At 42.1% G+C, this 13,636-nt stretch overlaps 1 protein-coding gene across 5 annotated transcripts in view; it reads left to right on the top strand.

Moving 5' to 3' along the window:
• CTNNA1 (catenin alpha 1) overlaps window positions 1–10,854 on the top strand; it is a 68,721-nt gene extending 57,867 nt beyond the window's left edge. For all 5 annotated transcript variants that reach the window (XM_035110170.3, XM_035110169.3, XM_088665548.1 and 2 more), the window contains exons 16-18: window positions 2,078–2,183; window positions 3,957–4,091; window positions 9,513–10,854. In XM_035110170.3, the coding sequence (XP_034966061.1) occupies window positions 2,078–2,183; window positions 3,957–4,091; window positions 9,513–9,800 (529 nt within the window). In that variant the 3' untranslated portion in view covers window positions 9,801–10,854. The remainder of the gene's footprint in view (window positions 1–2,077; window positions 2,184–3,956; window positions 4,092–9,512) is intronic.
• The last annotated feature ends 2,782 nt before the right edge of the window (window positions 10,855–13,636 follow it).

Raw genomic sequence — 13,636 nt, 5'->3', positions numbered from 1 at the left:
TAACATCAACCATGGGATCCTCTCAAGACCCTGTCCAAGTTTTATGTGCATAGTACTTTTCTTCTGTGGTTCTATTCGTGTCTAGGTACCACTTCCAGGAGGTGGCGCTGGGGGATTTCTGCTTGGTTTCGTGGCCCCTTGTCGCGTAGGGTTCCATCTCATCCCGCATGCTGTTTAGCATCTACACAAAGCCACTGAATGAGATCATCCAGGGAGGGAGGGATAAAACCTAGATTGTGGAAGTGCTTTATCAGTGCCTGGCAATGGTAATGGGATGAGAGCCAAAAGGCTGAAGCTCAATCCAGACAAGATTGAGGTTTCTGCTAGTGCACGGTTCATCTGCCCAGATCAGTTGTGGTTCCCCCTTTTCTTGAGGAGGTTGCACTCCCTCCTAATGGACCAGGTTCATCATTGGAGGACGCTCATCTCTCTTTGTATCTGGAGGTGTGTCATGAGACACTTTTTACCATGTTAGGCTAGAAATCCAGTGAAGTGCTGTTAGTGCAAGCATTTCACCTTGTACACCAATACTTCCTTTTCCTGTGTGCCTGTGCAAATTTGTTTTGGGTTCCCTCCCCCCCCCCAAAAAAAAGCCACTTCAGAGCAGATAGTTGGGAGCATGGGTAGAGTTAGAAAGAGATGGTTCTGTTGCTTGGGCAGATGTCCTTGCACTAACAGGACAGTTTCATTTGGAAACAACCCAGTGTGGTGTCTGGGGGCCTGCTTTTAAAAACAGTGGGAAACTTTAGTTGGCACAGATTACAGGTACAATAATACACACTGGAACTGGGTATCATGAATATAATATGCTTGTACCTTGCCATCTCCCCTGACTCGTGTTCTTCATTTCGTGCCCAATTCAAAGAACTGGTTTTGACCTTTAAAATCCTTCTTGGCTTGAGACCTCAGTATCTGAAAGATTACCTCTTCGCTACAGTTTGAAATCATTATCCATGGCCCTTCTCTAGGTGTCATCTACAACTGGGGAATGCCATGTGGCTTTGAGAGGGCCTTTCCGTTATTTGTCCTTTCAGTAGCAGCTGGAGACCTTTTTATTGTCCCTGGCCTTTTAAACTATAATGTGGGTTTGATACTGCCTTAGCTGTGTGGATTTTCCCCCCTCTGTCCTCTTTAGAATTTTAGTGCTGCAAAGTCTCTACTCTGTTTTAATGTAGTCTTTCTGGTTTTCATTGGCTATGTTTCATTTTATTCTCTTTGATTCTGGCAAGCTATCCAGAGATCTTCTGCTGTAGGGTGCCATATAAATTGTAGAAATAAATAATACATGTCTGAATAACTAAGCTCTCTCCAGCACATGCATTGCTGAACATAGACTTAATTTTTTTAAAAAAAGGAAATCCCACATTTTGTGAAGATTAAAATGTAACTTCCTACATTGATTATCTGTGATGCATACATGGAGCTTCCAGGAAACTGCATAGAAATTTGTGATCTATATTCTGAAAAACTGGGCCAAAATGATATTTATTTTAAAATAGAGTACAATAAATAAGATTTCATAGTATTTATTAAGCAGAGAAGTGGTGGTGTTGTTGTTGTTGTTGTTGTTGCATATTGCAATAATTTAATGATCTGACACTTGAAATTAGTTCACTTTTGGTTTATTTTTATTATAGGTTAATGACTGTGTTCCAAAAAGTATAGGAGTGTCCAAGAGTTTGGGCCTGCCTTGTTTGTTTTTGTTTGTTTGCAGAGATTTAGATAGGTTTGTATGTATACGCATACATACATACGATCCCACCAACCTGTAAAAGATCCTCTTTTTGTGAAAGTGGTGAGGTCTGTGATCAAGAAATGCGAACTATTCTTTGGTTCCTTCCAATATGTAGTATGATACAGAACTATGTGAAGAACCTGGTTCACAAGTTTTACCTTTTTATATCTGAAACATACATGAATAATATGAAGCAATCTTTTACAGTGTGTTTCAGTGCCACATTAGTGCAGCCTAGTTATAGTCATTCCTGTACAGCGGGAAATAATTGAAAAACAAAGATGTCCTTGATTTGTGTCCCTGATTCTAATAGACAAATGCTGTGCTCTCCTTTTTTTGCAGAGGGAAAGGGCCACTGAAAAATACATCTGATGTGATTAGTGCAGCAAAGAAAATTGCAGAAGCTGGGTCAAGAATGGACAAGTTAGGACGGACAATTGCTGATCATGTGAGTTGGAACTGTTTTTCACAAACTTTTAGTTTAATTTAAACTGGGGTTTTAGATTCACAAGTACAAGAGTCCTGGAGCTAGCAGCTTGTTTTATGGTGTCTTCTGACTCAAATTATTGATTCTTTGTTCTCTTGCACTTCAGCTTTTTATTTGTAGCTGGATCATTAGTTTGCCCTGAGTTTTTGTGAAGCTTGGTGTTCACTTCAAAAATTGTCATTGAGCATAGAGTTCCCAAAAGAAAACTGTTACTTTCCACTCCTGGTTGTTTTTTGTTCGTTTTTTCATACATTGCTCTGCAACTACTCAATCATTGTGGATGCTTGGACACCTTACCCCCCCCCCCCAAAAAAAAACAACCTCAAAAGAACTACCTCACTGTGTGTTCCCAGCATTAGAAAATGCAGGTTAAGTTGTAATCTTTCAACTTTGTTTTTGAATAATTACTCTCTGAACGCTTGCTTTAGACCTCCAGTTGAACAATTTCATATTTGAGACACACATTCATTGTGAAGTTCAGCAAATTGCTCTGGCTTGGCACAATCTGACCTTAGGAAGATGATGAGCCTGAAGGCAAGCAGTCACACAGCACTTAACCATATGCACTTCTAGAATGCAGTGGAATTACTACATTGCCCTTGTCTTGCATGCCACCAGCAGAGATGTCAGTATTTTGGAACTTGCATCTATCTCGAGCTGTAGGACTGAAAGCAATAATAGCTTTTTCCATTTGCAGTTACAAAGTACTTTTTCTCACCATTTAGATGAATTTTCACGCATTGTGAGAACTTCATTCATTCAGTATTCCATCCCATTGTTACCTTAATTAATTCTGCCTTTTTTTTATTCACTTCACAGTGTGTATATTTTGGAATTTTCAAAAGTGAAGACATATATTTTGCAGCCAGATTAGTTAAACCGGGAAAATCTGACCTGTGCAAACTAGCACAATTTTAAGCATGTTAATGCCTTACAGGTGCAAGTTCAAGATGTTGGCATTATAGATTGAAAAGCAATGAATAGCTCATGCAATTGCTCTCAACAAGCAATTATTCAAAGTATCTACTTTTGCAAATGAAGTGAACAATATACGAGATAATGAAACTCTTAATTCTCAGCCATTCACTTTTGATTTTCCACTATGCAGTATAGAAAGCCTAAATGTGTATTCACTAAATAGCTACACTATTTATTTAAAATTAGAAGCAAAAATCTTTTCTTCCATATTAGGCTGTGGGATCCATGGATGACATTTATACTGAGTGGGAAAATTCTTGGTGCTTGGTGTAATGGGCCGGGGCTGGAAACCTGAGTTCAATTCCTGCTCAGCCATGAAGCTCAGAGGATAAATTCTTCACAGACTTGCGATAAAATGAGGCGAACTATGAACTGCTTCAAAGTTTTTCTACCATTAAACCATGTATGCTGCCACCATATGTTTTTTGTTTTAAAACAAAAGCAGAATAAATTTCAAAAGAGAGAAGCCTCAATCAGGACATACTATGAAATCCATATAACTGTATTATTACTGTTTATAGGTCAATCAGTGTATATAGACAGGCATTTTGCCAAACCTTTTTTACAAGGTGATGACTGACCGTTGCATTAGCAGTCTTTGTGCAAGAGGTATTCTACAACATCAGCTTTTTGCCTAAATTAGATATTTAGGGTAGCCTGTATGTTCGTTGGCGGATTGGAAACACTATTGATATGTGATACACTGATCAGTTTTAATGTCTCAGAACTAAATACCAATTTTATTTCTGTCCTCAGTGCCCAGATTCTGCTTGCAAACAGGATTTGCTAGCCTATCTGCAACGTATTGCTTTATACTGCCACCAGCTAAACATCTGCAGCAAAGTGAAGGCAGAAGTTCAAAACCTGGGAGGAGAACTCGTTGTGTCTGGGGTATGTAAATTTCTGAACACATCAACAGTTGTACAAACTTCGTTTATGTTAGTTTTTTAGGATTCTGAACAAACTGTGTGTGTCTTCATTTTGTTTCTGATCTCTGAATATATAAATCTCCTTTTGGAAAGATTCTTGGAGCATCTTGGTTTTGCTCAAAAACTCATTACAATTGATTCTGATGATCCTTACATACTTAGGTAATTCTGGTAAGTCAGAGGCCATGCTAGATATGCAAAGTATTGTGCAATTTTTCACAGTTGTGCTATGCCTTTTCATTCAGAGAGCAAATTTACTTTTATTCCTGTTTTATACAGGATACACCTAAACTTTGTTCTGCAGCTGTCCAGAGCTGAGACCATTCTACAGCTGTATTCTGAATAATGGTTTATTTTCTGAAAGCATCTTATAATCTAGATCTAACCCTTTTACTTCTGTCCAAACTACCACTGCCAAGTCTTTCTTTCCTGCCAGCATGTATGTTTGTTTCTCATCACTTTTTACATCAAACTGCTTGTCTTTAAACCTCTCCACAAACCTGCCCCATCCTATTGTTTCTACTTGTGCTCCTCCCAGTCTACCAATCAGCTACTTGGGACTTCTGCTTTCAGGCTCCCCCAATTATTCCTTTTGCTGCCCCTGGAACTTCCTAGTAGAATAACCAAGCAATGCTATCTCTCTTCCCCTTGGAAACCTGTAGTTTTAACCCTTTGGTCCCCAGCCAAGCTGTGTGCACATCATTTTCATCCCATGTTTCCTTCCCCTTTTATCTCATTGCCACCATTGGAAACTTCTTCAGGCAGTAGTGACAGTCTTTTTCTCCTCACCTCCCCATAGGTTTATATTACGCTGTAAAGCCCTTTGTATATTGATGGTGCTTAATAACTATCAGCATTTTCTCACACTTCTGCTATATGCACTGTAGTCTCTTTCACTTCCCCCTCCACTCTGCAAAACTGGAGCAGTTTTGTAGCACTTTAAAAAATGTCATTGGGCGGGTGTGTTTGTGGTTGTGTGCATGCACTGAAGTACAAACATGTGTACCCAAATGTAAGACTGCATGCTCCCCTACAGCAATGCAGTTCCCCTGCCCAGTACTATGCTGACATCTTCAAGGGTTTACATTTAAGGAGTAAGTTTTTCCAGCACAAGAATGCTATCCCACTGTATCAAGGCTCCCCATTTATCCATAAAAGTTTTATGCATCAACAACAACAACAATTTATTATTTATACCCCACCCATCTGGCTGGGTTTCCCCAGCCACTCTGGGTGGCTTCCAACAAAATATTAAAATACAGTAATCCATCAAACATTAAAAGCTTCCCTAAACAGGGCTGCCTTCAGATGTCTTCTAAAAGTCTGGTAGTTGTTGTTCTCTTTAACATCTGATGGGAGGGTGTTCCACAGGGCAGGTGCCACTACTGAGAAGGCCATCTGCCTGGTTCCCTGGAACTTGGCTTCTTGCAGCAAGGGAACCGCACAAAGGCCCTCGGCACTGGACCTCAGTGTCCGGGCAGAACGATGGAGGTGGAGACGCTCCTTCAGGTATACTGGACCGAGGCCGTTTAGGGCTTTAAAGTTCAGCACCAACACTTTGAATTGTGCTCAGAAACGTACTGGGAGCCAATGTAGGTCTTTCAAGACCGGTGTTATGTGGTCTCAGTGGCCACTCCCAGTCACCAGTCTAGCTGCCGCATTCTGGATTAGTTGTAATTTCTGGGTCACCTTCAAAGGTAGCCCCACATAGAGCGCATTGCAATAGTCCAAGCGAGAGAGAACCAGAGCATGCACCACTCTGGCGAGACAGTCTGCAGGCAGATAGGGTCTCAGCCTCCGTACCAGATGGTGCTGGTAAACAGCTGCCCTGGACACAGAATTGACCTGCGCCTCCATGGACTGCTGCGAGTCCAAAATGACTAAACAGTGATTGTGATAAAGACACCTTAGTGGTGCTCGGAACATGGTTCTTATTGCTCCACAAAACTAGTCCATCCTCGACTTTTTTTTCTGATCATCAAAAGGTTTGTTCTTAGCTACACATGGTGTTTAGACAATTACTTTCACAGAAGGGAATTCACACTATAAGATATGGGAGAAATGAAAGGTTCAGATCCCAAATCTTGCAAGTGGCTGCTTGAAGAAGAAGAAAACGAGTGAATTCCGCCTTTGAGAATAATGACAAACTAAAGCAGAAACATATAGTAGTGTTGGCAGCAGCACCTTCACACAGAGTACATTTCGTGTAGCAATAGGCTCCTAGCATATCTGTCACAACCAGGGGGATGGCGGGCGAGCACTGCAGAAAACACAACATGTATTGCTGTGGTATTCTGCATGTGAGGGCCCTCTTTGGCAAGGCTCTCAGCATGGAAAATAGACATAGCTGTTACCCTGACAGCCCGCTAACATGTTCCCTGGGGTTTTACTGAGACTATAAAATGCCTGTGTGGCTTACATGGTCTTCTGCCATAAATAACTGCCTGTCTCCAAGCTAGACTCGGTAGAATGTAGTTTAATACACACTGAAAAATAAAAGTGCATACGCCATGTAGGTATCCCTTTCCCCATCAGCCAGTTGAACAATGACCTAGTTTGTTACAGCACTTGCCTTCCCATTAAGTGATTGTTTGTGACGTATAAATACAATGTTTTGGAATCTGGGAAATAAAAAAAATGAAAGTTAAAATCAGCAAAAGGAGTCAGGAATCCCATATCACTTGTTTATGCAGTTCTTGGTCAGAAGGATTTTGTTAAATGCAGGGTATACAGGAAGGGTTATTCTCCACTGATATGCAGAATCTGAGAAATGGCTGCAATGGATCCTAACCCAGATTCTCTTTGTAAACGTCTACATTATCTGTGCTGCTGTAGAAATCGTAAAAATGAAAAGGCAGTCTTGAGCTGTTAATTAGGAGGCCTAAATCAGTTAAAGATCCCTCAAAATATGCTAGGCAGTTAATCTTTTTGCAGCTTCCCTCATGGAGTCTTTAAGTTCTGAATTGAAACAATCTGTGCCACCCTACCTGTTGCCACCTTCTGTCAATCTGCATGTCGTTTTTGACAGTGCAGTGATGAGATCCTTCACAGATGTTAATATGATACATTTCAATGCCAGCAGATAGTGGTCACTATGCATAGTGGACACATCAGCTATTAACACAAAGTGTTAACACAAAGTTAACACAACAGAATACTGGCAGAAATTGTGCAGTGCAATTGTGTGCTTAAGACTCCATATTTTATCAGTTTGTTAAAATATACAGTATTGACTTAGTAGAGTAGATATCACAATCCAAATTGACACATACAAGAGCTAGCTTATCCTTCATTGGTGTGGTTTTGTATTTCAAAAATTATCCACAGGTTGTTGGGGTTCCCCCCCCCACTCTGGCTTAATTAAATTTTCCTTACTGTCCATCTCATTCTGCATGTTCCTCATGATTAGCAATAGGCCATGGAGCCCTCCAATTGAAAGCCCTATCTCAAAATACATAGACAGGTGCTAGCAGCAGCAGAATAACCTTTACAGTCTAGACCAGAGGTTTTCAACCAGTGGGCCGTGGCACCCTAGGGTGCCTTGAATGATGGTCAGGGGTGCCGCGGGCAACACTGGCCTCTGTCCCTCTTTCCTTTCCTCCCTTCTCTTGCCCCCCAACTGTTTGCACAGCTGTTGGTTGCAGCAGCCCTGGCTACAAGCTCCCTAGGAGAATGGTTCCCCTGGGGCTGGTCAGGGGGTGCTGGTTGCCAGGAGCTGAGGCAGCCTCAGAGTAAGCAAGCAAGCAGACCAGAGAGTCCAGCCAGCCAGTCCACCAGCCCTTGCTGTTGGGAATGGACAAGCAAGTACTAGTGTGAGAAGCAGCTCTCTTTGGGGCAGGGGACAGCAGCAGCGAGACTAGGGGCGGCAGCAGCGGCTGCCTGGAGGACTCCCAAGGAGAGAGGAGAGGAGGCAGAGGAAAAACTCCACAAGGGAGGGTGTTTGAAAAAGAGTTGGAGGCTGCCTGCTCTGCAGGCAAGGGGCGACATAACTGGACTCCTGAGCCCCACAGGGGTGCCGCAGAAAGAATGGTCAGGGGAGCCGTGGACTCAAAAAGATTGAAAACCTCTGGTCTAGACCATATACTATAAGCAGGGACAGAACAGAAGAAGCCCTGTGGAACAATAGCTCCAGGTTCACTGATATGTCAACAAATCAATTTCCAGAGAGGTGGAGTGGAACAAGGTCTTGTCCTCCTCTGTTGCTGCTAAAAAAATTGATTTATAGCCGATGGGCTCAGAGCAGGTAGCAGTTACCACATGAGACAAGTTTTCAGGTGACCTCTAAACATGAGCAACATTTATACTGGGCCAGCCACACACCCTCCTGCTCTTCTCACACAGCCGCCATTGTAGAGAAATGCTTCTAGTTTACAGAAGCTTACGTCCTGATAAATGTTATTTTTTTGAAATGCCAATGACTGTTTTTGCTGCAACAGGGCAAAACATAGCCATACCTTTGGAAATTTCTTCCTAGCTGCTTTTTCTCTTTAAGTAATAGCTAAACTGAGGGCTTATTTAAATAAGTTCATTTAACTAAATTTTATTCAATCACCATTTGGCTATTAAGTACTGTACTTTTGCCCAATGGTCCTGTTAAAAGAAACACTCCAGGTTTTTTTAGTGAAGCACTGAAGACTCCTTGGACAGTCCAAGATTATGTCTGCAGCACTAATTTTTTTAAAAAAAAAAAATATATGTGCTCCTCTTCCTTCATATGAAAATACAAGATTTTCACCCAGAAGCTGGGCATGTAAGGAAGAATTCCTTAAACTTATGCAGGCAAAAGCAGAATGCTGAAGTTACTTCAATTTAGCATGGAGACTTTAATACTTCATGCCATGCCAGCAATCAAGGTGAGCTTTAATCTTACAAGAGTGCTTCTGTTTTGAAAGTGATGAGGATCTGTATTTCATGATTGTGTATCCAGCCGTCAGATGACTTGGGAATCTTGACTGGCTGCATGCAGTGGTTGAGTTCATATTATTCAAGAGCTTTGGACTTGCATTTCTTGGACAGCAGCCCTTGTCTCCACCTCCACCTGCCCAATGCCAGATAGAAAACCTCTTTTGAAAGTTATGGGGACTTCCAAAAGTAGTCTGATTGGATGCAGGGTTCAGATTCTGACATTTTTCCTTTGAGTGCATCTAAATAAGCCCTTTGAATCCTGCCCACTGCTTTCCTTCTTTATTCTCCTTCTCGCAATTCTTCTAAAGCAAGCACCATGCTCAGTTTCAACAGGAAACCTCTATGGTAAAGGAATCTAAGGTATGTAAAGAGACAATATAAATGTTATTCGAAGCGCCTTCCGTCCTGCCTTTCCTAAAATGCTGCACAATGAGCACTATCTGAAACTAAAGGGACTTCCTTGCTGACCTGCTTTTAGGTGGACAGTGCCATGTCGCTGATTCAAGCTGCAAAGAACCTGATGAATGCTGTGGTGCAAACGGTGAAGGCCTCCTACGTGGCATCCACAAAATACCAGAAGTCTCAAGGGATGGCTTCTCTGAACCTGCCAGCCGTGTCCTGGAAAATGAAAGCCCCAGAGAAGAAACCACTCGTCAAGCGAGAGAAACAGGATGAGACGCAGACCAAAATCAAGCGCGCTTCCCAGAAAAAGCACCTCAACCCAGTGCAAGCGCTCAGTGAATTCAAGGCAATGGAGAGCATTTAAAACGGGGGAGTAGTATTTCTGGATTTCATTCCTACTATCAGATTTTTCTCCCCAATATTCTATGGATTATGTTAGAAATCATTTACACAATATTTTTTTTGATAAAAATCACTTAGACTAAAAGGAGGTAAACAAGATATATGAAGCATGGGTACATCTTTAAATCTGAGAACATGTTAATTTTAGTATGAAAGTGCTGTTTAGAATTCTGTGGCATTTCCCCCCCCCCCAGCTTTTTAAAATAATAAATCCTGCTTTTAAATCTATTCTATAACCAAAGTTGAATTTACTGTAACATTAATCCTTCACATAGCGGGATCATGTAATTCCTTTAGAAGAAATGTGAGCCTTCTCAACTTGGAAGTAGAATGGAACTTGTACTTTTATCAAAATTATATAATGTGCTTTGGGTGGATAGAGAGTATACAGTAAGTTTGGAATGTTGAAATAATTGATAAAATGGAAAACGCTAGTTGCTGCTTAAAACACTAAGACAACCATAGAAAATGATTTTGAAAAAGTAATATACTATAGCATTCTTTTCTAATTTAAGCAGGTTTTGACTCCTTTATGTGAAATGGAACACTTTGATGCATTTGCTCTGAATTGCTGGGTTCAAGGTTACCTTTCAGCATGTGCATCTTTTGAAGACTTCCATCGGAGCCCATAGGGGGAGCTAAAGTTACTTAGTGTGTAATGCGAATTGCATCAGAAGGAAAACTTTTAATACTTTTTCTTAAGATGGTGAGAATAACTTACACATAACTGATGTACTTTGCTGGAGGGACTCTAATAAGTGGCTTGTTCGAGCCACTGTTGTAAATGTTGCATGTTTCCCTCGGCATTCAAATGCAAATCTATCATTGTGTTCTTCTCATAATTGCTATGCATCCAGCCCTGGGCTTTTTAAAAACCTAGCAAATAGCATTGCATTCAGACTGCAATTCAGGCATTGTTTGTCATACTGGGAGCCTCATGGTATAATTTTGCTCTTTAAAATTTTTATGGATTTCTGTTTTTATACCTTTTCCAATAAAGTCCAGTATAAAAACCAGTTGTGAGGGTCAGAGCTTTCTTTGCAGTTTATAAAACACTCCTAATTCCGTAATGAAGTGGCTGGGCTATGCAACTAATTACTGGCAATTTAAAGGCCTAGTCATTGGTGACTAACACATGAATCACTTGTTCACTTTAGTTAAAATGTACATAATGGAGGGTCTGCTATAGTTTCATTGCACCATGGGCAAAATTACTATACTCTTATGGTGACTCATACCGGGTGCTTGGGGAGAAGGTACTCAAGAGTTAACTCAGCTGAATTCTTGGCATGTTATTGAAGCACTGGTTCCAAAGGTTATCTGCTCATGCTTTTGTTTGGCTCTTTGCAACTACCGTATTTTTCGCTCCATAAGATGCACTTTTTTCCTCTTAAAAAGTAAGGGGAAATGTCTGTGCTTCTTATGGAGTGAATGTGTGGTCCCGGGTTGTCTGCAACCTTCCCTTTCCCCTGAAGCCCCGGGAAGGTTTGGGAGCAGCGGGCAGGCTGTTCACCATTTCCCTGCGCTCCTGGGCTGCTCTTGGAGTGGGGGGAGCCATGCCGCTCTGCTGGCCGCCTCCCCTTTCCCCTGAAGTCCTGGGAAGGTTTGGAAGCGGTGGGCAGGCTGTGCAACGTTGCCTGATGCTCCCGGGCTGCTCTCTTTGAGAGAGGCTTTGCCGACGGCCTCCCCTTTCCCCTGATGGCTCTGGGGATGTTAGCCAGAGGATGGCAAGAAGAGGCAGCTGCCGAGAGAGGGGAGGAAGAGAATGGAGAAGGAGGGGGACCGAGAAGCGGGATGAAGGGAGAGGAGGTAGGTTGCTGTGAGTGAAGAGTCATGGTAGAGGGCAAAGGAGAGGCAGCAGCAAAGGGGGGAAATTGCAGGCATCACCTGAGGAGTTTGGGTGAAAGTGATGGAGAGGAGGAGGCTGGAAAAGGGCCCTGTGCTGCTTGGGGAGGGAGAGAAAAAAGTGGGGAGAAGGAAAGCCTCCAAAGTCTCTGCGGGAGGAGAGCGATCCCTGCAGAGGCTTAGGATGGAAGCTGCAGGCTTCCCATATGGTTGGTGGGCACGCAGTTTCCCTCTCTAGCCTCCCAAGCCTCTGTGGGGATTGCTCTCCTCCCAAGGAGGCTGTGATTCAGAATTTTTTTTCTTGTTTTCCTGCTCTAAAAACTAGGTGTGTCTTCTGGAGCGGAAAATATGGTGCTCAGTTCACCCACCCCAGTTTAATCATAGCTGAGGGTTTACCATGATTGCACAGGTGGCTCTTACTTTACACCAACCCTAGTGCTAGCAGGAGCAGCAACTGCAACTCTGGCTTCACAGTAAATGCTTTAACTTATGGCTTACTCTGAGATGTAAATGCCGCTAATAATGCCTTAAACCAAACATACACAATTGAAATATATAGTAAATAAGAGAAACCTTAATACCAAATCTGTCCCAGTAGCTGTATTGCCACTATAGTTAGATAGGAAGATATCGAGATAGCAAGGAGTTACAAAGCCACAGGATTCTGATGCAAAACCAATGAAGCAAAAATTGCGTGATCTATTCTACACATGAAAAGAACAGGCTAGGTGTCTGAGAGAGCCTTTTAGTCACCCAGAGAGGTTAAAATGAAGGCAGAATATATTTTAGTGTGTCATCCCCTCCAGGCTGATAGGGCAGCAGAATCTTCTTAGAGGCTGGTAATTAATTTTCCCAACGATTGGTGAAGGTCACTGTATGATGAGACATTAGGATTGAATGGAGACCATTTAAGTTACAAGTTTGAGACAGGACTCTCTCTGTTCACCAATTATTCCAGTTTAATGTAAAATGTGTTTTTGAAATGAAGCATTATTGTTTGTACAGAGGTACATCTATAAGGGGAAGTATCTCAGGTCACCAGTAAACACAACAAAGAGCAGGGCTGAAATAATCTGGAAACAGTGGGATAGAAACAATATAAAAGTAAAGGTAAAGGGACCCCTGACCATTAGGTCCAGTCATGACCGACTCTGGGGTTGCGCGCTCATCTCGCATTATTGGCCGAGGGAGACGGCGTATAGCTTCCAGGTCATGTGGCCAGCATGACCAAGCTGCTTCCGGCAAACCAGAGCAGCACATGGAAACGCCGTTTACCTTCCCGCTGTAGCGGTTCCTATTTATCTACTTGCATTTTGACGTGCTTTTGAACTGCTAGGTTGGCAGGAGCTGGGACCAAGCAACGGGAGCTCACCCCGTCACAGGGATTCGAACCGCCGACCTTCTGATCAGCAAGCCCTAGGCTCAGTAGTTTAACCACAGCGCCACCTGGGTCCCAGAAACAATATATGCCACCAATAATATTGCAACAAAAAGACTGCATTTTATACTGTCCAGAAAGACAGAGGAAATAATAACTTAAGTAAACTTCTAGCAGATAAACCTTTTCATATTGATTGTGTTGTTTAGAATTCTTATAATACATCCATAGCACTGCTTTTTAATACTGCTATCTCCAAGAGGGGGTATCTTGACCGGCTTTTATTTTTGGTCATATTTTCTTGGAGGTGAATTCATTTCATATTTCCTCTCCTGGAAGTGTTGCCTACCTGACCCTCCTAGAGGTAACTTTCCTAGCCTTCATGTGCTCTCGCTGTAACTTTCCTGTGAATTTAATCCTCATTTATCACAACTGCTACATGAACATAAACCAGCTTTTGTGTTGCCAACCAACCAACTAACTACAGGTACCATTGAGTTACCTGATTTGGAACACAAATCTGTTCATCTCACAAAGCTTGACTGTGCTATAAACAAAGCACACCTTTTCTCCTT

Source organism: Zootoca vivipara, chromosome 3, assembly GCF_965207765.1.
Source record: "Zootoca vivipara chromosome 3, rZooViv2.hap1.1, whole genome shotgun sequence".
NCBI classification, from domain to species: Eukaryota; Metazoa; Chordata; class Lepidosauria; order Squamata; family Lacertidae; genus Zootoca; species Zootoca vivipara.
Note: the sequence above shows the minus strand (reverse complement) of the source record. Positions and strands in the feature narration are given on the sequence as shown.